The following is a 25,158-nucleotide window of genomic DNA, read 5'->3' on the forward strand; positions in this document are numbered from 1 at the left end:
AACCAGAACACTTGCTTTAGCTGATGTTGGCATTTGTAACAAAGCTGGCCTAGTTCTCATTGCCAGTTCCATTTGCAGCCAATCTGAAAGACAGATCGACAGGCAGCAAAGCATCTCTTCCAAACATCAAGTAATAAGGCGTACGTCCAGTGACATTGTTCCCTCTAAAGCTGTAGGCATCAGTGGGGGTGGCCACATGCTGCCTATCTGTTCTGCTACTCCAGACAAGCATCACAGAGAGAGTGTAATTGAACCTCTCTACTTGGCCATCTACCTGGGAGTGATAAGGAGTCATATTGGTCTTCTTGATGCCAACAAGATCCAAGATCTGAATGTTTTCTGAATGTTTTCTGAATGTTTTCTGTCAGGCCAAACGTAGTGCACAAAGTATTTCTCCCACAGAATGTGGCCAAAATGTTGTCACTCGCTGATCTTTGGTGGGAAAAGTCTGTGCGTACTGATGTGGTTGTCTGTCACCACCACAGTGTTATGCACTCCTTGCCAATCCATATCTATGTGGAGAAAGTCAAAGCAGAAGGTGGTCATGAGCAGTCCAACCTCATGGGTCACTTTGGTTCTGGGCAATGTCCGATACCTCTGACAATTGCATTAGACAGCTCCTCCCATGTGGTTGATCCATCTGAGCCATGGAGCAGAGTATAAAGTCTCCAGGAGAGAGTTTTAGCATCCATGTTAGTGCACCCATGTCTGTACTGTAGCCTGAAGCTGTATGTGAATAGTGCACCGAGCCACCAATTTCCTGTGGCATCCAACTTCATTGACTTCAAAATATATGTTAGAGTGTTCATGTGTGTCAACACCATGAAGGTGGCGTAACAGAGCTAATCCTGGAACTTCCCTATGATGGCCCGCTTCAGTGTCAAGAACTCGTGAACAGGGTAGTACTTCTCTGTCACATGTGGCCATGCCTAGCATAGGTGAAGCGTTTCAATGTTAGCATTGTGGTACAGGACAGTTCCAATCCCTCCAAACTTGCATCCACAAGCAGGATATATGGTTGCAGTGGATAGGTGTAGGTCACGAATGGTGCAATAGTAAGAGTCTGTATGAGCTCCTTGAAGGCATGGGTAGTGGGTCTGTTGCTCGACCAAACACTACTCAAATTATTTGTGCTCATTGTTTTTTTCTTTAATTTTACTGCCAAAATATAAACAGTGGGTTGGGGTGGTGCAATATGAGAGGGGGTATAGTTGTGTTGAGGAGGGGTATTGGGTGGCATGTGGGTGTCTCGCCCCACATTTTGTGGGAAATATTTGAGCAAAGAAATGTGAGCATTATTTTTTTCAAGTCCTGTAGGCATGGGTCCATCCATTGTTCACCCAAGGGGTCAGGAGGATGACACGAGGATTCTTTGAAACTGATGGTACACATTATTTCCTTCTGGTGGAGCCAAAGCTCTTGTTTAGGTCCACAAGTGGTTGGGTGATGCTGGCAAATCCTGAGATGACCCTCCGTTAGTAGTTGCAAATATCCAGGAAACTCTTCAACTCCTCTAGAGCCAAAGGTAGAAGCAGGAGAGGAGGGGATCCACCACAGCTAGGTCCAAAGCAATGTCCTCTGTGGATACAATGTTTCCAATGTACTTGATGCTCGTCATTGCAAAACTGGTCCTTGTCCACAATGTTCTTAAGACCTTGGTCACTCATGCGACCTAGCACCTTCTTGAGACACCTGTTTCATCCGTCATGGTCCCTCCCAATATAATGAAGTTATCAATGTAGATCATCACTTCTAGGAGGTTCATGCTGCCTACCATCTTCTGCATACCATGCAGGCACTCTGTACTTTCCCTGTAGCATAACAAACCCATAAAGGCCCAGGGAGTAGATGAACACAGTCTTCCCAGTGTGTGGCGGTTGGATCAGGATATCTTAGCAGTCATTCATAAGGTCCAATATTGAGAACCACCTTCTCCCCGTTCGGCAATCCACTGCATCACCCATCCAGGCTGTGCTTTATGGTGCAGTTGTTCAGTCGCTGGTAATCGATGCATAGCTGGATATCCCATTCTTCTTTCATGGGAGAAGCATATGGGCACCTGGACTCCTGGATGATCCCTTCATTCAGTCCATCATCCAGATGGTGGCTTACATCTTCCATGTTTTCTGGAGCCAGACATCTAGATCGCTTCCCGAAGTGTTCCATGTCACTCGGAGAGATACAGTGTCCCACCCCATGGGTCTCACCAATATCCTGGGAACTGTTGAAGAAGACTTCAATGTGCTGGGCAAGCTGTTTCTTCAGTAGGTCCTTGTCCCTCTCCAAACTCAGTGAATTTTCAAAGAAGAGGGATTTTGGGTCAAGTCCCATTCCGATTGGCTGGTGGCAACATTTGTTTGGGCTCCAAAAGTGTTCAGACTGAACTGTGCAATTGTGATGCATCCTGCTAAGCGAATGGCCCAGTTGGTCACTTTGGTGATGTGCACCTCAATGGTATTCAGACCCTCACCATCCATCATCACCAGGGTCTGTTGTACCAGCAATCCATCCTAGAACTCCCCATCATATGGTGCCTTCATCAATAGGCATCTTGAGGATGCTCCCCACTGAGTAGCACTGGGCCCAGAATCATCATGGTGGTCTGTGCCAGAACAGTAATTTGCCAAAACCGGGTGATGCAAACATCTCCAACTGGTCCATCTAATGGTGCTTTGTACTTGATCTCCTCTGCAAGTACACCTGCTGGCATAGGAATTGTCCAATTTAACCGAATATATTTTAGTGTATGGCCAAGTTGACCAAATTTAGGCTGCACAAAATGATCGTACAACCAAAAATTCAGTCAACTAGGCCATACTGTTCCATTATATCGAACAAAGGGAAACTTTGGTTGTGGGAGTGTCCCCTGCTCACCTTGCTCGCTATAATGGGAAGAGCTTGCAGAGGAGTCCCCCGCTTCCGGGACATTGGAAGCGGGGGACTTTAAAAAAAACAGAGAAAGGGACAGTCAGTTCGCCGTCAGGTCTGATCCACGTTGCATGGACAGAACTGATGCCGCAGGGCCATATGTAAATCTGACACTGAAAGGTAAGTGGGTGAGGGTGGGGATGTATTGGGCAGTGTGAGGGGGGCATGGATTAGTTGATTTTGCAGTGGCAAAATTTGGCTTGCGGCAAAATTGACTATGGTCAATTCCGCCGCAAACAATGATGCCACGGTCAAATCATAGCAATCCTTGGCATAGGGGTGCATGGACAAAGTGCTGGCATATCAAGTGCTTGCATTCTCATGACATAATGCAGCATTGATAATTGAGGAGTTGGTTCGAATCACCACAGGTTTTGTGGGTTCTTCAGTTCAACTGCTTCAGACTAGAGACAAGGTGTCGATGGGAGCGCTGACTCCAGCTACCTCTCGTGAAAATTGCATTTAGTCCCGGATATACCCGGGATAGTGGCAAGAGTTATTAGCCATGCCGGGAAGGTTCATTTCCGTCAGTGGTGTATGTGCCAGATTTTACAATAGAACAGCTTGTATATGATGCTCACCGGCAAGCTGCTATCCAGAAGCTCTGTTGCTTTCCATAGTTAGGTCCGCACTCAATAACTACCATAATAATAATAATAATCATAAGGATAATATATTTCCTTGTCCCCCAGAGTCCCAAATCTTTCTTCCAGCTATGGTAACTTTCACGGAGGCTTGTGGTCCTACCAACCTTTCCAGTATTCCACATGGTCTTTGTGTGCTTGCCCAGTGGTAATGAGAGTGCAGGCAGTCTTAATTTAGCGCTACCAAGATGGTCTTAGTGAATAGTGTTGCCATGATGACTTTTCCACCAGTGGTATCGCTTTTGTTGGTGCAGTCTTAATGTCATCCGTCTTCACTCTGTCATAGCATAGTACTGATGCAGTTCTAGATGCTCCACTTCATGGACTTTTCTCATGTTTTCCATCATTGCCCGAGCTGGAGTGTTCAGGGCCTGGGATCTTTCTGTCACCTTTTTGTAATCTGGTGAGTTAATGTACCTACAGAAGGTGTGGTCCTCCTGTCCACACCTTTAGCAGAACTGCCATGACTGGAGCAGGCCTGTACACTATTGGAATTCTCTGGACTGTCTTGACTCTTGAGCACACTGAGAGAGCTGATGTTCACTTTCACATGATGATGGTGCAGTGCCTCCTCCACACTCTGGTGGACTATGAAATGTATTGTTATTGTTATTGTTATTATTATTATTATTATTATTATTATTATTATTATTATTATTATTATTATTATAATGATTGAGTGTGGACCTAGAGACTGGAAGAAACATAGTGCTTTACACAAATTAAAAGGGGAAGGACACAGTTAGGGATGCAGAGATACGGGAGGGAGTGGCAAGGAGGACAATTTGGCAGCAAGAGTTCAACAAGCAACCAGGGAAGGAAACAGTGGGGAGGAGATCACCCAGACTCAGTTAGGGTGGGGAGTGGAGGGTGTGGACCTACGTTTTAGGGAGGAACCATTCCTTTAAAAGGAGGGGCTTGAGCTTGTGATGCTGAAAATGCACCCAAGGGACAGGGCCTCCGTATCCTTGTCGTTTACTGCCTTTTATCGTGTGTTCTGTCGTGTTTTCCGTGCAGGAGTTCATGTTGGACTCCTGGTGGTGCAGCTCTCTCTTTTGGTTTGGTGTGCAGACCCATGGGATACCCTTATGGCACCCCGGGGTGGGGGTACAACCCTGTGCCCCTAGTGTATGTTTTTGGGCACCTGTGTGTGACCCACAGAGCAGGGTATGGGCTGGTGGCAGCTCCATGCTGAATTTGACAGGTGCTCTGAGTATCCTCCGTTTTGGGATACCCAGGCCCTGCCATTGGAATCAGTTGATTCCTGATAGGAAACAAGATGGCCCCTGTGGCCTCTTGCTTTCTATTGCCTGTTACCTTGTTTTCCCAAAGTCCTGGGAAGCCCTGACTCTGTCCTTTCCCCCTGACTGGCTGTTGGGTGGAAGTTCCCTATATGGTGTTGTTGAGAAGTCCAGGCCAGACTGGCTGGAGCCTTCCCAGTGACTGTATGTTGTGGGTACACCCTGTGGGTGGGACCTGGGTGAATGGAGTGTGTGACGAATACGCATTCTCTGTTGTGGATGTCTAGTATCTGCTGTTTTGACACAATAACTGAGATAGCCCTGCCCGAAACTGGTATGAATACAGTGTGGAGTGTTGAATGGCTGGGTACTTGTCCCAATACACATACATTGCTGTGAGTGTCTGGAGAGAAGTGAATGGCCTGAATGCACTATGCACCTGATTGGATGCCTGCCTGCATGAATGCCCTTCTGACTGATTGGTTGCCTGAGTGTGACCCAGCAGAATGAATGGGAGATCAACCAGTATATCTGGGGGCCTCTCACTGCTAGAATTCGTGTTCAGAAGCTGATGTCCAAACTACGAAGAGTGACTGGAGTGAAACTGAACTTGACCTTGAAGCCCTGCTGGAAGAGAAGAATTGCTGTGGCCTTTCATCAATCTGAAAGTTACTGTGTCTCCAAGGACTGACCCAGAGAGGACCTGGTAAAGCGCCCTCTTCCCAAGCTACGAGGGACCATTGTTCACCAGCTGATCTTTGCCAAAGCTCCCTGGTAGACAGACCTACGACAGGCTGTCGACCGGGGACGGGGACTGCCGCGGAATCCCAAAGAGAAGGGCCCGGACTGTTGTCCTCCACTGTCGACGACCGCCTTTGCCGACCGGAGCCACCGTGCTCCCGTTGCCTGAGTAACATTTAATTAACGGAAGCGCTCGTCTGCACTGCTGCCCGCCTTATCCCACCAGAGAAGGCCAGGCCGTCGATGCGCCGAGGAGCATCCGCCAGTGGGTTTCCCGCCACCCAAAGACCACAGAGACGCGGAAGACTCAACGCCCTTGCTGGGCCACAGTTGTTGAAACTCTTTGCGGTCCTGAACTTTCGACACCGAGGTGCTCCGCACACCTCTTCCTTGCAGGACGTTTACGCTTCCCCGTCAGCGAGCACCGCTAGGAAAGAAGCTGCCACTTCACTGTCGTAGTTCACCCTATTCTCCTTCGGACGTTCAACGACCCGTGACTCCTGCCTTAAAGGGAGGGCACTCAAGAAGGCCCGTCGATTCCCCAACGTGGAACGCTACACTGCCAGGTACTTTGGGGTTGTAGAACTATTGGAAAGTCTGTTGTGCACAATATATGGACTGGGCTTGTGATATATCTTTATTTTACAGGTTGCCCAGGTGGGGGGATCTCCACACAGAACTGTGTCTAGGTATCGGGGCAAGTATTCTGCCACTTATTCTAACCAACTGCTTTCCTCTTATTGATTTGTGTGCCATTTAACCGTACAGTTGATGCACTTTAAAGAGATCTAATAGTAATTGTGGTACCACGTAGAACTGTATATTTGCCATTATAGATAACCGAGTACAAAGTGAGTTATCGTGATATTGTACATAACCTTGAATATTAATTATATAAAGACTCTTTTTTAACTAATATGGTGTGCGGACATTCCTTTGTGGGTGCATAGGGGACTACACTGTACTTAAGAACCAGCCTGCATCACCTCCAGAGACGCTAGGCCTTGATTGCTCATCCATTGCTACCACAATAATCTTGGCTGGGGTCCTCTGTGCCTCTCCTCTACCATATAGAGAGCAGAAGTACAGACACCCCCTCCGGTCTTTACAGAGTTATTTTCTGAAATGTAGAAGTGAGGGTAGAGTGCCTGATGTTGATGGGGGGGAGGTTCAAGAGAGCTTGGGTGTAGACAGAGAAGGCCTGTCTTTTGGTTCTTTCCATCCTGCACTGGCGGAGTTCAGGCCTGCACGTGCCCTTACTTGTCGTGTATCGTAGGCCTCCAGAGATGATCAATTTCACAGTGAGGTAGCCTGGGGACTTCATGGTGGTAGCACTGGATTGGCTGATGAGGAGCACTAGACATATTTTAACAGAAGATTAATTCAGTTAATTCAGAGAAAGAACACCTCTCAGGCCTTTTTTGCTTGTGTTTCCCCATCTCAAATACTCACTTAACCCACAAAGCCTGAGACGTTTTGATCAATAATGATCTTAAACTGTTTCTCCACTTGTGCTGTGTGAACTTTCCATGCCTGCCGATTCTTCACACAAATAACGGATTGAAGGTCTTCGGCTTGTGTTCTGATCTTAATTATCTTACGGTAATGTTTTTCAGTCTTGAGGGGCTGACCAGTTGAGAATAATGATATGATCTGATATGGCATTGATAACACACCTATGCAAAAGTGTGTCAAGGCACGACGAGGCAAGGGAGGGGGAACAAAGGGAAGACAGAGACAATGATCTTCCTAGGCCAGGTGATGATGAGATTGCGCAACTGCAGGGGAGGGGAAAAGTGTGAGGGGAAATGAGAGGGGGCAGTGCAGTAGATGGGATCAAACAGTATAAATAAATATAATCAAATAAATAAATAAATAAAGGTGTGGCCAGCAGGTGGCAAGTGCAAGGGTAAGCGCAGACATCAAGTGTCAAGTGCTGATAGGGGACTGTAGGGATACAGAAACAGACCCTGAGTGCAAGGGTTGCAAGTGGGGCAGTGCAGGGGAGCAACTGGCGGGGAGGGGACCTGGTCCCGAGATCAGAGGGTAGCTAGGTGACCAGTGCAGAAGATTCAGTTTCAGCCAGGAGTTCAGCAGGGGAGAGCAACAGAGAAAGCAGAAGAAAAGAGGAAGGTCTTGAGGTGCTTCCGGAACTGGAGATGGTTCTCCTCAAGTTTCAGAGAGGCAGGGAGGCTGTTCCAGAGGGAGGCCCCAGCTGAAGAAAGAGATCTACCACCAACTCGTTGCTTGGAGAAATAACATTTTTCAGGTTTGTTCACCTATGATGCCAGATAATTATGATTCAAAGTGTTTTGCTCCCCATCACACAACTGGACAGAGGACTCATTCTTATTGAATCTGTACAAATTACTATGGCAGGCACACATTAGAAATGTACAAAATATGTTTAAATGGCTTCATATGCCACACAATGACGTGACAATGGGAACATGTTCTAAAAAGACTAAACTTGTCTCCCTGTCCTGCTAGTCCTCTGACTAGCTCTTAGCACACTACACCCATCCAAAAAAAGCCAGAAAGTTAATCCCCCAATGGCAGAGGTCTGTAAAGAAGCATGGGTAAATAAATTCAGCCAAACTCCCAATTTAAACGAAATTTCACTGTATTCTGCTGATTTGGGTTCAGATGAACTTTTAAGAGATTCAGGTGACAGATTTAGCTTAAGCTCATGATAATTTCACACTGATAAAATTATGCTTTAACCTTTTCCGACCAACGCATGTTTAAAGCAAAATATAAAGTTAATGGAATATGTCTGAGCCTTTCCTCCCACGGTTGCCCAAAGATAGAGTTTATAAATGATCATTGAGTTTCACCTGGCTGTTTCTTTGTTTCTTTAATATAAAATCCGAACTGTACTCTTTGTTCACAGCTGACAATTCTCTTTTTCATCTTTTAAACTAATTTTCAAGTCCCTGCAGGCACCTGTACGCTTGCACTTTGGCGTGCACAGGTCCTCGCTGTGAAATGATGATCCTTTGCACAGTGGAGTGCAAAAGTGCAGGGCAAAAGGCAAAATGAAGTAAACGCTGTCTGCACTGTAGCTCTTCTCACTGACCGCTGATTACTCCCCTCCCCACATTATTGTCCCTACCATGTAGGGTTCCTGGTCAATCCAATTTATTTTGTCTGCTTCCTTAAGTGTTTTCCCTGCATTATTTCAGCAACTAGCAGGGCCATCTGTTCCTCTATTTTCCACCTCAATACAATGACTGCCCTTCCATGCCCTGGCATGTCTATTGGGAGTGCTCCTCCATCGCCACTCATTGACCCATGCCTCTTCCTGGCATATGCCCGCTCCCCTGCACCAGCGTGTGTATTGTTCCTGGGATAGCCACACTTGCCCCACTTTCCTGGTTTTCCTAGCTCAATTACATATCCCTGGGTGTGCTGCCCCTTAATCTGCCCCTTGACCGTGTCCTCTCCATGCGTGTTATCCTCTGCACCTCTTCATTAGCCCTGTCTACTCGTCTTCCCTATGGCAGGGTTTTGCAACCTGCGGCTCGCCAGATGTTTTGTACTTCAGCTTCCATGATCCTGCAAACATTGACTATGCTGGAGGGACTGATGGGAGTTGGAGTTCAAAACATCTAGAGAGCGAAATGTTGCAGACCCCTGTTTATGGCTTCCGCCAAAGTTAACTCTGCACTGAGGAGGTCAAACACTCTGAACAATGGGGCCACTCCCCCTCTGGTCCCCCTGATCCTTTTTTAAAACAATCTATGCTTCTCTTCTTTTACCACAATGGCTGTGTCACATCTTTCCGGGGTCTCTTTGTGACTTCTGTGCTTCTCTGACATGCTGGCAGTGACCCACAGGACAATGTACCACTGTGTTTATCAGCCCAGTACATACTCCTGACCTGATGCCACAGGTCCGACTTGTCTGGAGCCCTTTCACTTTGCTTGCTGTGGGCATGGAGCACATCCTTGATCCAGGCATGCGTGCCGGTACAAAGTTCAAAACTGCTCCTTTGATCAGACTGTTACCACGCGTACAGCATTGCAAAACCAATTAGCAAGCATGGCCATGGAATTGAGGTGGTTGAGGTGCAAGACATGTCCTCTACTCCCAATTGGAGGTGGGCGACGTTTCCACTATTGGACGGCAATCATAATTTGCAACATCCTTTTTGTAGCTTCCTTCGAAAAATGTGACTTCTGCCCTTTTTCCATCACTGCGGATTTCTGTAAACTTCACACACCATGTTGCCGACTCATTGCCCGGTACTTATGTGTTACCACAGACTTTCGTGTGTCCCTGTGGAAATACACATAAACTCGCTGTCTAGTGAACTATACACACAATTATTGCTTTGGCAGACATTTGAACATAAGTTGGGGCCCATGATGTTCATTGCAAGGCCATTAAGACTCAGAGAGGCTTGCCTGTTCCTGTGACTTAGGTCCAGCCCTCGGTACTATACATGTGGGAGTTCGGGCTGGCTCCACAGTGAATTTCTTCTGTGACACAGGTGTGTTTGTTAGGAAGGTAGGATTTTCACCCAAATGATTGGTGGTGACACACTAACTTGTGCTGTGCATTGTTTGATCCATAGGTCGAGACCCTCTCTTCTTTGTTCTTCTTGCTGACAGATTTTATCCACCAGCAGTGATTATTGGATACCGAGGCTTGTGCCTCATTACTCCATCTTCTCGGGTTGAGTGTGCAGTCGTGGGTTGGATTTCTTCATGGTCTGTGTGGACTTGTCACAGTACAGCTTGTTTCACAGGGTCTTCGCTGTGATGGGTCGAGACTCTGAGTCAGGGCCCACACTTTACACGCCCTAAGAGAAAATAAACTAGCAGAGTAGTTTGAGTAGCAGTCTGTGGCAACAGCTCTTACCGTGCAGTCCGTTTTTTCTTGTTTCTTTGAGGAAGAGTTTTACTTCAAAAGGTCCTACTACGTGTGGAGCAGCGCAGAGTAGCGTGAATAGTAGTCTGTGCCGCCCGTACGGACCGCGTGCCTGCACTGGGTTCCTTTCTTACTCAATCAGGAACAGTCCACGTAAAGTACGCTGTGTGACAAGGTAAGACTGCCTGCACTTCAAAAACAAACTGTCCCGCTATAAGGAGGACGATGACAGTGGGTAATATAGCCTTTTGTACTGACCACCAGAGCACGCTGGGATTATTGGAATTTGTCTTAATTTCTTTCTATTTGCCTGCCTGGAAGACGGTGCTCGTCAGTGTGAACTAATCAAATATCCTGCTAACTTTGAGCCGGCCTTTGGATTATACCTTGCCTACTTGCAATCTTTCGAAATTGTTTTTACTGCCTACTGCTTAGACAGCGCCTGTTAGAGAGAACTATTCAAACTTGTTTCCATGCAAGCAGACAGTGATTGTGGGACAAAAGCCTCTGAACCGGCCATTGGTTTGCACTTGGACTTCTTGGATTTATTTGAAATTGGCTATTACTCCCAAGACACTGTTCGTTAGAGTGTACTTGCCAAACATCTTTGGGGACAGTACGGATGTTTAATGTGTAGCCCTATGGTCGAGTTTGCCAACATATAAATGTTAACTCCCAAACTCCTCTAAGTTGTGCTGCAGTCTTCACATACCAAGCCCTTATTATTTAAACCTAGAATTTAAAAATGAGTGCGGGACTGGCTGTGTGGACTGTTCACCTGCTTTTTTCTCTTGACAACAAGTTTATCCTCAAATGTTTTAAGGGGTGATGTTTACCAGTGACTGTGGCATTACATTCCTGAGCCATACAGCCGCTCAGCTAATGTGGTTTTGCAAAAAGCATTGGTTATTTATTTTTACTTAAAGGTTGTGGTGCTATTGGGTGACTGCGGGCACATGGGAATACCAATTAAATGCTGTCTGCTGTACCAATTGAATGCTGTCCGCTGTAATCCTTGTATGTTTACTTATGTACCTGCAACTAAGAGACCTCACGGTCACATGTAACCAACTTAAAGCAAAACTCGGCTACACATTCAGGTAACAGCGCCACGATGCCTCTGGGCTGCATGCGGGCGCTATACAAATGCAAATAAATAAATACATAAATAAATTGAGCCTTTGAGCAACGCAGCCGTTCATTGCACCCAGGTTGTTGACAAATCCTGGTTATCTCCACGCGGGATTTGGCAGTGTCTTGTATTTGAAGTCTATTTTGTACGTGGTCTTGTGGAGTGCCCACACCTTGTGTCTTGCATGATCTTGTCCACCTAAATAGATCATGGTGGCTTTACTGAGAAGAAAGACGAATCAGCAGCAAGGGGATTCTGACCCAAATCAAATAGTTGATCTGATGCTGGATTTATATGAGGCGGTTGAGGCCAGATCAAATATTGTTCATAAAGTTACTCTGGACAGTGAGGAGGCAATTGCTGGAGAGGGCAGGATAGTGTCTAACCCTGGTCTTGCTGGTAGGGAAGAAGCTCTCCCTTGCGGGTCTATGCAGACTGGGGATTTGAACTTGGGGGATATCTGTAAAGTTCAATCTTCCGCTGCCTTTTCGTCGCCCCTTGGGATTGTGCAAAGTAAGGCGGCCCCTCTAATTATAACTCCGGAGCTGAGTCGTCATACTCATTGTGTGGAAATTATTAATGAAGTAGATTTGCTCTCAGATGTTTCAATATTGGCCCCTGTTAGTTCGCACGAACTGGGGAAGAAAGTCCGCCTCTCTTTGGATTTTAAACCAAACCTGTGGTCAATTCCGAGCCAATCTACCGAGGCTGAAGACCTGACTGCGTTCCTGCTGCACTAGGGCAAGAGTGGGCAGAGCCCCAGAAGGTTCAAGCTTGGGGTGGCTTGTCCAAGGACAAACTGTTTGAGGTCTCCGGGATAAAAGAATGTGTGTGTCCGCAATGTACTGTTTGGAAAAGGGCCACAAAAGTGCTCTTAGAGATGAATTATTGTTCCCACTATTGTCACGTTAACTGAATTCAATGGATCAAGGTTTTGACATTTTAACACTGAAATGCGGGAGGTCCATTCGATCTTGAAAGATTTGTGTGCCAAGTTGAACTTTATTGAAGGTTTCCTCTTGGTCTGAAATTCGGCCAGGAAAAATACTGAACCGCGGGAGGTGGCAAATGCATCAGCAGTTGAATAAAAAGAAAGAGTAAAATGGCATTTAGCTGCGCCCAGAGAGTGTAACGTGCCCCTGGAAGTTATTAATTGGTTGTCGGCTCCATTACCAGACGATAGTATACACCCTAGTCCAAGGGCACCTCCCGATATTACAGGAAGTATATTGACACAAATCCCTGTTTGTAAAGATCCACTTCCATCAGTCGCTATATTGGGTGAACCATCCCTGGAACTAAATAGTAGTATGATAGAGTTACCAGTCATACTTTCCTCATTGGCTTTAATCCCGACAAAAGGTATAAAATCGGAAAAAAAATAAAAATAAATCGAAAAATTGTAAACCCCAACGGAAACAACAAAATAATGGGTCTAGACAATTTGTGGACAGTTAAGGTAAAGGTAGATGAAACCATCAGTAAAAAGGCTGTTGCAAGGGAAACTGTAACATGTTTCCCATCTACTAAAGTGAAAAAGCAAGGAATTGCTCAAATTAGGGAGAAAGAATTGGCACCCAGCCACTCGAAATCTCAGGGCACCATCCTCTATTACATGGGCCCAGTAGGGAGGGAGGGTGATGCCCTGGACCTGAGTAATACTTCAGTATATCCAAGTCTTGGCCCTTCTGGTGTGCATACCATTGGTAGAGATGAGTTCAGTGACATTAAAGAAGACATAAGTTGGATAAAAGTGGGTTCTCGGGAAAGTCCGTCCCTGAATGACAATCCCTTTAGTTCTAGGTTAACAAGTGTTCTACGCCCTACTGCACCCCCTCCACCCCATTTTAAACAGAGAGGTCCTGCAAAAGTCCATCCTATTTTTAAAACTGGAAGAAAAGAGAATGGCATCTAAAGAGTCTCTACAACAGAGGGTTAACCTTTCCACTATGATCTCTCCGCACTCACAGTAAAGAGGAGGCGAACCTAGAAGCCCAGCAAGAAACAACGGAAGGGGAGGTAAAAAACATGGGGAAAAGGGGACTATGAGGAGGGAGGAGGAACCTAATAGTTTATATTTGAGTCGCCTCTTCGAAACACAAGGTAAAAGTCTGTTGAATCAGAAATGTATTTTAGCCTTATTGGCTGAGGCCTAGTCTGTGCTTGATAAATTTGAGCGACATTCAACAGGGTGTCTTTGTCTATGATGATTGCGTTGATCTAGTGAAGGTACATTTGCATACACAGATAATCAAGAATGCAATTCTGGTTGAATTCGAAGCACTTCTTTCGCTGGGTTATGACATTTTTGAATATTTTGATGCAGAACCCTTTCGATCGCCAGGATCCACCTATTCTCCTTTTTTGCGCCATGGAGGCAAACCTGTTGAGAAGGGACAGGCGAAATAGCTCTCATGATCAGAATATCAAATGAGCGAGACCACTGGAAAGAAGGCGAAAAAGTAAAATGTAACGACCTAAAATGGGAGGTCATCTATGATTGGCCTCCATTGTTGATTCGCTACAAAGAACAGCACAGCATTCCTAGTACAACGCATGAGTATCCAAGGTTAACATACTTTCTTGGAACTCTAGGGGTTTTGTGAACATCATTGAAAATAAAGAGAATAAAATAACTTCCTATAATATGTCTGCAAGAAACCCTTATGGTGGGTAATGGATGGCTATGAGGTATATGCCACTAGAGCCAAGCGTGGAACAACGGGTAGGCCCCATGGGGGGCTACTAACAGCCATAAATGTAATCATGGTTTTGTTGTAAGGAATATTGGTACTAAAAGGACCGATATGTTGGTGACTTTGTTGACATGGGAAGACAAGGCATCAAATACATGTCATAAGTGCATATTGTTTAATATGTATTTTAACCCCAGTAGCGCCTCAATACATGAATATTTGGCTGAATTCTCATTCCTTATGTAAGGTGAAGTCCCTGTGGAGGGAGCCTATACTGTATTGGCTGGGGATTTTAACTGTGAATATCTGGATTATGAATGGGAGCATAAGAAGGACAGATTGGGTGTCCCAAGAACAAAGAGAGTAAATGGCCATTTGATTAGACACAAAATGGCTGCTTGGGACTTAATCTCCTTGAATGGTGGAACCCATGGAGATATCCCTCCTAACTTTTCATGGCACAATAATCAGTTGGGATCGACCCTGGATTACATATTCGTCTCGGCAGATCTACAAGCTAAAGGTGTTTTTTAGACATTTTTCGACCAATTCTAAGCAACCACTATATGGTCACTTACCGGTCGCCTTTAAGGACTCCCAATACAAATGTACCCTTGAATTTAATTGTCATGATTAGCACAAGAGACCACAGTGTAAAATGGTGCCACAAAATCGCGTCACCATTTAATAAATTGATTGAGGCTCAGTTTAATAATCCTGGTTTGACCTTGTGTGATCCCCTGAATTTCAAGCCTACTATTCGCTCCACTTTAGGTTGTCTCACATCTTCAAGGTTTCTCTTGAAGGGGATCTTTGCTCCCTTACATATGCATAGCAGGGTTCAGAGTCATAAGAAGGAGCTTAGGTCGAAAATCAGAACTTTACAGAAATGAACACCAGTGGCAAGGGCAGAGATTAGTATATTGAAATCCACGTCCAAGAACTGGCTCCGAAGTCGCAGGTTTCTAATGCGAATTAACGATGCTGAAAGGATGTTAAGCTGTATTTCAGGGACGGCTGTGGATAGATTCTGGAGTCTGATTAAATCCCCAGGAATTTACTATTACATGTTAACACAGCCTATTCCAGAAGAAATGTGGATAACTCACTATAAGGAACTCTATACAATTGAGCAAGAGGGACATGTCACTGACTGCAGTGGTCTCACATGGTGCGGGCCATGAATTGGGAACTGGAGGACATAGTTACATTTATTAAAAACAGTAAAAGGTCTAATGCTCCAGGGCCCGACGGGCTCTCAGCAATGACCCTGAAATCTGATGTGCCGCTTTGGGCAACCACGCTTTCAGCATTGTTCAGTAATATCTTGCTAACCCAACAGATTCCACCTTCTTAGAAATTGGCTGTTATAACCCTGATATTTAAAGGGGGGGGGTGATTGATTCTCCCCCCTGAATTATAGGCCAATTTCACTCTTGGAGCTTCCAAAAAAGTTTTTGTTAAAATGCTGCTGTATGCACTCCAAACTAGAAATACTGATAATTTAGACTCATATCAGGTGGGTTTTAAAAAGGGAATAGGAACGGGGTTAACCATGCAATTCTATGGAAGGAGATGTTTGTGTGGGATTGTCCGGCTCTATTAATTGGTATTCTTGGGCCCTTCATAGGGAGATCAGGATATGGGTGAGACTAGATTATTTTGGGAATTGTTCGCAGTGGATTGGCACAAACCGGGGACTCCGCCAAGGTTGTGTCCTGGCTCCCTTTTTATTTAACTTTTATATCAAAGACCTGGGCTCCAGTTGGGACTCGTTGCGTACCAATCTCCACACTTGGGTCATAATGAAATTCAGTTATGTGGATGATACTATTATATTCAATATGAGCCCGATCGGTTTACAAAAGGCTTTAGATGGCATAAACCGTTATTTGTTGGGACCAGAGTTAAATCTAAACATCTCTAAATCTACAATTTTGATACTGAATGCATGTCACTCCAAATGGAACCATTTCCAATTGAGCATTGGAAAAACAAATACTCGAGGTTGTTGCTGGATTGAAGTATCTGGGTAGTTTTATCTATTCAGGCAAAACAAAATTGACAATGTATAATGAAAAAAGAGCACAGTTTTTGGCATTTGCATTACAATTGATTCAGTTTCACTATAAGTATGGCCGATTTTCAGCTATGCCAATGATCAAATTTGAAAAAGAAAACATATTGCCAAAATTGATTTTTCGCGTCGAGCAGGCCATGGGAGAGACGCTTTGGTCTATGTTTGAGGCACTCCTTTGGAGAACGGTGCTGAAACTCCCAACCTCAGTTCCAATTGCCGGAATTAGGTATGCATTAGGTTTGCTACCATTGGGGATGTTTGTAGATTGGAGGGTACTTCAAACATACGCCTTAATTCTGTGACCACCCCATGCATCATTGTTTGTAAATTTGGGACTAATGACTTAATCAGGGGAACATGCAAAACGTTATCCAAATGGAAACCGAAGTGTGAGATATTGCTGTCAACGAGTGAGGAGCTTAGCACGAACCCCATAAAGCTAAAAATAGACTCACCAGGTATAAATGCATAAAGACCAGGGAAATTGTAATGGAATAAAAATGTTTTCATGACCATTTTAAATGGAGAATAAAACACGTTAGCACTGTGGCACCTTACTTGAAAAACATCTGGCGAAAGTTTTTAGATATACGGTTTTAAGATTTAAACTGAATCTCTTACCATCATTGAATGTTTTGGGTAGGAGACAGAAGGTCCCAATGGTTCAAAGGTTATGCCGTTATTGTGGTCATCAGCCAAAGACGCCTAGGCACTTATGTATAGAATGCTTCGCTCTCATGGACTTGCGGGCTGATAAATTTAATAGATTTTTATTTTTTACTGCGAATATTCATCTTGAATATCTGTGGTGCGAATTTTAAACAGGAATGAAATGGCCTTATTAATTGCAACTCTGGAGTTTTTAGCTGTTGTTCTTGACAAACTGTAAAGTGCAAATTTTGTGTTTTGATCAATTGTAAAGCATGAACTGTTTATAATGTTTTTAAATTACCTTGAAGTTTACTCTGAGTATATTGTATATTCTTTTTTGTATTGTTCCTAATGTGGATTTTTGATGTGGTTTATCTTTTGTTGGTGTGAAAGGTTGTACTTTGTAACCAAAATGCACAATAAATAAATTCACCATTCGATCGCGGGAGACTGGGCAGGCAAGGATCAAAGCAACCACGCCGCTCTCGTCATCACAGATCTCGCACAGGGTTTGATGAATGCATCGCGGGAGACCGTGGAAAATGGAAAATCCCCTTGAAATTCTACTTTCTTGCAGAAAACAATGCATCCGATTGCGGGTTTCCCAATGCATCCGCTTGCGGGTATCCCAATGCATCCGCTTGCGGGTTTTCCAATGTATCCACTTGCGGGTATCCCAATGCATCCACTTGCGGGTATCCCAATGCATCCGCTTGCGGGTATCCCAATGCATCCGCTTGAGGGTATTCCAATGCATCCGCTTGCGGGTATCCCAATGCATCCGCTTGCGGGTATCCCAATGCATCCGCTTGAGGGTATTCCAATGCATCCGATTGCAGGTTTCCCAATGCATCCGCTTGCGGGTATCCCAATGCATCCGCTTGCGGGTATCCCATTGCATCCACTTGCGGGTATCCCAATGCATCCACTTGCGGGTTTTCCAATGCATCCGCTTGCGGGTATCCCAATGCATCCACTTGCGGGTTTTCCAATGCATCCGCTTGCGGGTATCCCAATGCATCCGCTTGCGGGTATCCCAATGCATCCACTTGCGGGTTTTCCAATGCATCCGCTTGCGGGTATCCCAAGGCATCCGCTTGCGGGTATCCCAATGCATCCGCTTGCGGGTATCCCAATGCATCCGCTTGAGGGTATTCCAATGCATCCGCTTGCGGGTATCCCAATGCCAGCAGGAGCCACACAGCAGAAAACTTCAGCAGAAGTGAAAAAAGGAATCCAACCACCCCTTCTTCCAAAGACCCTGGCGATTTCGGAAATCATTCCCCCTTTTGCACGTGCAAAAATAAGTGATGTGTTTTAAATGGATCTTCAGTCTAGCACTTACCGGCACCCATCTTACTCTACTTTTACACAGCAGTTCCACTGTACGTTATTGACATATTGCAGCCTTGTGGCCCTGCTCTAACAGATGCTTTTTGCTCTTTCTACTTGTCTTAGATGTGTGGCATGGCCATAGCCCCCCAGAAACTGTCAGTGCACCTGATGCAGAGGAGGGGCAATGGGGCAGAGGCTGGACGGATGCAGCTGTACGAGTTCCTGGACCTGCTTGTTCTGTAAGTTCTTTTTTACATACCCTTTATCATCAAAGCACAGTTTTGCTCCCAGAAGAATAACGATAATGTTCTGCTGAATTTAAAAGTGCAATGCTTTTTTTAATGTTCCGTAAAGTGAACAATTATACACCTACCTTTCCAAATTTTTGACGAGTCTGAAAATCAAAACCTGCTGACTGTTGTGTGTCACCCCTCCTGGGAGCATTGTAGCTCCCAGGACTTGTGTAATGGTCATATCGTGTTAACCATGTGACCAACCTAAAAAAATGGATGAGCTGCTTCCGGCTCGTCAGTCGACCAAGAACGGACTCCTGCGTATGATTGTATGCACCATACTGGTGCCTCGCAGCATGCTGAGGGCCTGTCCACGTGGCCCGGCATCAGGACGGTCCCCCTGCTGGGCAACACCGTCCCAACTGAATGGCTGAGCAGTGTGATCACGGCAACTGGTGTAACCCTGTCCTGGGTGCCCCCAGAGCCAGGGCTGCAGTGAGCTGGGTGCCCCCAGCCCAGGTGTTCCTCTCTGTTGATCCGGGGCATGCAGGGTGCTCCGTGCTGTGTGCCTGCTGCGTGAACACAGCCCCATGGTCCATGTTGGGTGCCCCCGACGTCTGCAGTGGCCCGCCCTGGTGATCCGGGAGCGGGCTGCCAACAGTGACAGCGTAATTGCCAATGTACATTTGTTCCTCACAGCAACATTTGGAAATCTACAGTGCAATTTCTCAAGAGACAGTTGTTTACACTGATTAAGAGACCAAGTGGACAGTTCTTAGATGTTGCCGTGTATTTCTTGATGCAGCACCTATGATCCCTGCCAATGCCTCCACTGACGAAATGCTTGCGTGTATGTTTGATTTCTATTGCACACCCATTGCCTCTTTCGGTCCTGCCTGCTTCTAGATGTCAGGATCCGACGGGGTCTAAAACAAGATTTTGAGTCCGGCCCTGGATTTCATGAGACTGTTGTTGTGTCACAGGGCATCTGGGAGGTTGTGCCACAGGTCTGGAGCTACAGCAGTGGAATGAATGCCCGAGTCCTCAGCATTTTACATCTCGTTTGGCCTGTTGGTCATTAGGGTTTGACTTCTTCTTGGAGGGAGAAGTGGGCATCTGTATGTGAGGGGAGAACGATTTCGAAGCAGATTCTGCCCTGTACAAGGACGTTCGGGTTGGTTCTTCCCCCGATAATATTTTAGAACTAATGTGTTAAGATGGTTCAATTTTTATGAACATTTTTTTGTGAAAAATTGCATAAAACACCATGCAACTAACAACTGCTTTTTGTAAAGTAATAGATGAATAATCCAGTAAATCTTAGGTCACCAGTAGCACAGAGGAGCATTTTCCAATGCGTTCTCATGAAACCTTCACACATCCACGCCGATTCCACTTTGTCTCGTCGTGCTTGTTAGCCCCTGCACGCACTTGTGTGCGGCAAGGGCTGACAGTTCGATTTAGAAAGAACACTCAGAGGCCGATTCATGGAATAATTAGCGCGGCGCAAGTGGGCAAAAACGTGCGAATCGCAGTGGAATAGCGAAAATCGCAGTGCAAGTGCGAAAATCGCACCAAAAGCAGCGCACATCGATTCATGGAAGGCCGTGCGCGAGAAAACCAGCGGATGTGCGATAAAACAGTGCGCGGCGCACGTTGGCGCACAGGCCATCTAACAGCGTGCGCCAGGTCACAGCGAAAATCGCACAGGTCACAGCGAAATTCGCACATAGCGCGGCGCACGCAACAAAAGTAGGCGGAACACGGGGCGTAACACTCGGAATGGGGAACAACTTGCCAAAACGTGGGCGTCACGGGGGAAGTACAGGGCACAAGTGCGCGGAACGCCCACACGCTCGCCTACAACACGTATTCATGGAATAGAATAGGGGAAAAAAGCGCACGCTCAAACCAGCGCACAGGCACAAACACGACCGCCACAAGAAAGCAGGCGGTAGCGTCTCTGCGGCTGTAAGAAATGTGCGCCAAAAGGTGCGCCAACAAATAGCACCTATATACTGCCATGATGAATGTCCTATACTGTGGCCCTCCAGGACAAATGACGTGCAAAGGGGTACCCACAAACACGGACACCCGCTGACAAAAAATACGTGTGCGTGTATACCGGGGTGCGCGGGAAGTCTCACATGCGATTTCAGCAGGGTACGTGTATTTCAGGGGTGCGCGGGAAGTTACACACGCGATTTCAGCAGGGTACGTGTATTTCAGGGGTGCGCGGGAAGTTCCACACACGATTGGCCCAGTGCGAGCAGGGTACGTGTATTTCAGGGGTGCGCGGGAAGTTACACACGCGATTCCAGCAAGGTATGTGTATTTCAGGGGTGCGCGGGAAGTCACACACGCGATTTCAGCAGGGTACGTGTATTTCAGGGGTGCGCGGGAAGTTCCACACACGATTGGCCCAGTGCGAGCAGGGTACATGTATTTCAGGGGTGCGCGGGAAGTTACACACGCGATTCCAGCAAGGTATGTGTATTTCAGGGGTGCGCGGGAAGTTACACACGCGATTTCAGCAGGGTACGTGTATTTCAGGGGTGCGCGGGAAGTTCCACACACGATTGGCCCAGTGCGAGCAGGGTACGTGCATTTCAGGGGTGCGCGGGAAGTTACACACGCGATTCCAGCAAGGTATGTGTATTTCAGGGGTGCGCGGGAAGTTCCACACACGATTGGCCCAGTGCGAGCAGGGTACGTGTATTTCAGGGTTGCGCGGGAAGTTCCACACACGATTGGCCCAATGCGAGCAGGGTACGTGTATTTCAGGGGTGCGCGGGAAGTTCCACACACGATTGGCCCAGTGCGAGCAGGGTACGTGTATTTCAGGGGTGCGCGGGAAGTTACACACGCGATTTCAGCAGGGTACGTGTATTTCAGGGGTGCGCGGGCAGTTCCACACACGATTGGCCCAGTGCGAGCAGGGTACGTGTATTTCAGGGGTGCGCGGGAAGTTACACACGCGATTCCAGCAAGGTATGTGTATTTCAGGGGTGCGCGGGAAGTTACACACGCGATTTCAGCAGGGTACGTGTATTTCAGGGGTGCGCGGGAAGTTCCACACGCGATTTCAGCAGGGTATGTGTATTTCAGGGGTTCTGGGGAGTACCACACGTGAATTGGCCGTGTGGGCCCTCCCAGGTGTACGCTCCACAACCTCCACGGACCCTGCAGCCAGCCCACACCACGGGGGACTACCCTGCACCCCTGCCCATGTCCCGCAGGCAGCCCATTCACCATGGGCATGCCCCCCAGCCAACCCACATGTCACCTTGCACTACTGATCAACAATGCATGTCTACCACCACCCCCACCCCCCAGCAGTGCAGGGGCAGCCTCCACCAGGCCCCCACTCATGTCCCCCTGCACCCCCACCCCCCAGCATCCAGGGTCACCCTACACCAGGCCCCCACTCATGTCTCCCACCACCCCCACCCCCCTGCCACCATGGGCAGCCTCCACCAGGCCCCCACTCATGTCCCCCTGCACCCCCACCCCCCAGCAGTGCAGGGGCAGCCTCCACCAGGCCCCCACTCATGTCCCCCTGCACCCACACCCCCCAGCAGTGCAGGGGCAGCCTCCACCGGGCCCCCACTCATGTCTCCCACCACCCCCACCCCCCAGCCACCAGGGGCAGCCTCCAGCAGGCCCCCACTCATGTCTCCCACCACCCCCACCCCCCTGCCACCATGGGCAGCCTCCACCAGGCCCCCACTCATGTCCCCCTGCACCCCCACCCCCAGCAGTGCAGGGGCAGCCTCCACCAGGCCCCCACTCATGTCCCCCTGCACCCCCACCCCCCAGCAGTGCAGGGGCAGCCTCCACCAGGCCCCCACTCATGTCTCCCATCACCCCCACCCCCCAGCCACCAGGGGCAGCCTCCAGCAGGCCCCCACTCATGTCCCCCTGCACCCCCACCCCCCAGCAGTGCAGGGGCAGCCTCCACCAGGCCCCCACTCATGTCCCCCTGCACCCCCACCCCCCAGCAGTGCAGGGGCAGCCTCCACCAGGTGCTCACAATCCCCAATCATGTGCGTAATGGACAGCCTCCACAGCCAAAAAGCCCTACCAAGTAACCCATTCACCCACATGGAAATGGAAATCACATGTTACACCCCCAATGTTCATGAAGCTAATGAACCCATGTCCGTCACACACAATGGTTGCAATTGAATGGGAAAACACACAACATGACATGCATGAAACCAATGAGATGATACCACACAGTGAAGTATGCAAACAAAATTGTATTGAAAAAAATAAAGAATGCTAAAGAAAGAAAACAAACTACTATGTGTAAGAGAAAAAAAAACATGCATGTCCGTATAAAAAACTACCAAGGCTCCATGAGCCCAACTGAACAAAGGAAACCTACTAAAAAACCTACCTAAAAATCAACTATATACAAAAAGTGGAGCAGTGTCCGTCGACTCCAAATCATAATAATAAAGAAAGGAAACCTAAAACTAAAGAACTATATACAAAGGCAGCGGGCTAGTCCAGCGGCTCACTCCGTGGTGTCCCGGGCCAGGGCATCATCGAACTCCTGTTCGATGTCCCGGAGGCGGTCCAGTTCCATGGCCCCGAGGGTCTGCAGGGACGACGCTGTGTCCTCCTCCAACCCCCTGCAGATTGCCTCGAGGCACTCGGCCCGCCTCAGGGCCCTGCGCATGGAGTTCTCCGCCCTGACCATTGTGAGCCGCGCCTCTTCCGCCCGCCGCCGCTCCGCACCTATGGCGTGGCCCAACCGCTGCCACACGGAAGACACTCTCTGTCCTGGGTCCCCCTGCCCTCCGGCCGATGCCTGCCCCTCCGATGTCGAAAGCCCCGAGCCTGCATGTCTCCCACCATGTTGCTGCTGCTGCTGCTCTGCCTCTGCCCGTGCACTGCCTCCTGCTGCCTGCACATCCTCCGCCGGCTGGGGTGCACTTGTTGATGTGGCCACCCCTGCTGGACCTCCGACTCCCGACTGTGGCAGGGATGCCTCCTCCACCAGCCTGGCCGCACCGTCAGAGGCAGCTCCACAGGGCACCCAGGTGACTGATGGGTGGGAAGATGGCACAGAGGACGACTGGCGCGTAGGGGGTCCAGTTGAGGGGGTCGGAGCAAGCCCCATCAGACGGAGGTATCCGGCCTGGGTGACCTGTCCCAGCAGGCTGACGTGGTCAACGAGCCATTCGAGATGACGTGCAGTCTCTCCATGAAAAGACTGCAGGTCACCTCGCATGGCCCGTTGACGCAACGCCACACCAGCCAGGACAGGCTCAACCCGGACCTGGATGGCCACGTCCGCAGGCAGAGGAAGGCCAGTTGACGTCAGCTCATCCCCTGCCTGAAAACGGGTCTGGACGTAGGAATCCCTGCTGGTGCAAGATGATGCAGGGACAGGATCGGGGACAGGATTGCACACAGGCACCTCCGCGGCCGCCTGTGCTGCCTCCTGTCCCTGGTCCTGCACTGCACCACTAGCACCAGTGGGATCCCCACCTCCAGACCCCGTGTCTGGTGCTTGCGCGGCCCCCTCCTCCACCAAACCCCCCACCAACCTGGATGACTCCGTGCCATCTTCCCCCGTTGGGCCCTGTGGGGTCCCAGCTGCCCCTTCTGCTGCCGAGGAGTCCAACTGCAACCTCCGCCTCTTGGACCTCCCCCCGGCAGCTGCGGCCTGGGATGCGGCACCGGACTCCTCACTCCCCGACGAGATGACAACATGGGAGGGGAGCCGGGCCTTGCGTCTCCGGCTGGTGGTCGGATCCCCGCCACTGTGCTCCACAGCACCTTCTCCGCCCTCTTCATCAGTTGACGCTGCAGACAGGGAAAAACAAAACACAGGCATCAGGGCACTGTACAATGGACACATACACGCATGACAGTTGCACAGGAGTGGCATTGGCAAACCTCAGACATGTCATCACAATCCCCAACACACATGTCATTGCAACTGGCACACATGAGCCATACCACAGCCATATCGCAACTGCCACCACCATCCCTACACATACAACAGCATCAGCAGCCAAAGGGGAGCCAGACATCACATGCAACACAGGAAGTGCACCACACATGTACACACACCACCACACTTGCATGCATGTCTACACCTCTGCCAAGTGTCGCACTGTTCAGACGGGCATCTATGTCACATCTGCCAATCAGGCTTCCACATACCGCTGTCACATGCATCCATGTTGCATCACTTTTGCACCCTTGTCAAATACACACACATGCACATGTACACAGTGCTCATACATGCAGCCGAAAACAACATACATGCCTGACATCACGGACATGTCTACTTACATACACATTCATCCAAACATGTGTGCACGCACAACTGCATTTGCCATGCAAGCCCACACACACAAGCACCATCCATATCTCACACATTACAGCCCTTGCATGTGTCAGCCCCACGGCCCTGTACACCCCCACCCATACTCGACCCCATACAAACAGATGTGCAACCGGCACAATGGCGAATGATCACCACACGCACTGCTCACAATCAGGATGCATGTACACTCACCGCTCGATTCCAGACGGGTCTGCTTCTCTAGGACCTGGACGTGGAGCGCTGGGGATATGCG

The 25,158-nt window shown here is 48.2% G+C and overlaps 1 protein-coding gene across 3 annotated transcripts in view; it reads left to right on the plus strand.

The window, feature by feature from the left end:
• Window positions 1-25,158, plus strand: part of LOC138488688 (uncharacterized) — a 1,693,320-nt gene that overhangs the window by 795,716 nt on the left and 872,446 nt on the right. For all 3 annotated transcript variants that reach the window (XM_069615913.1, XM_069615915.1, XM_069615914.1), the window contains one exon: window positions 18,447-18,562. In XM_069615913.1, coding sequence (XP_069472014.1) covers window positions 18,447-18,562 — 116 coding nt within the window. The remainder of the gene's footprint in view (window positions 1-18,446; window positions 18,563-25,158) is intronic.

Source organism: Ambystoma mexicanum, chromosome 9 (genome assembly GCF_040938575.1).
Source record: "Ambystoma mexicanum isolate Mex_15411 chromosome 9, UKY_AmexF1_1, whole genome shotgun sequence".
Lineage (NCBI taxonomy): Eukaryota > Metazoa > Chordata > Amphibia > Caudata > Ambystomatidae > Ambystoma > Ambystoma mexicanum.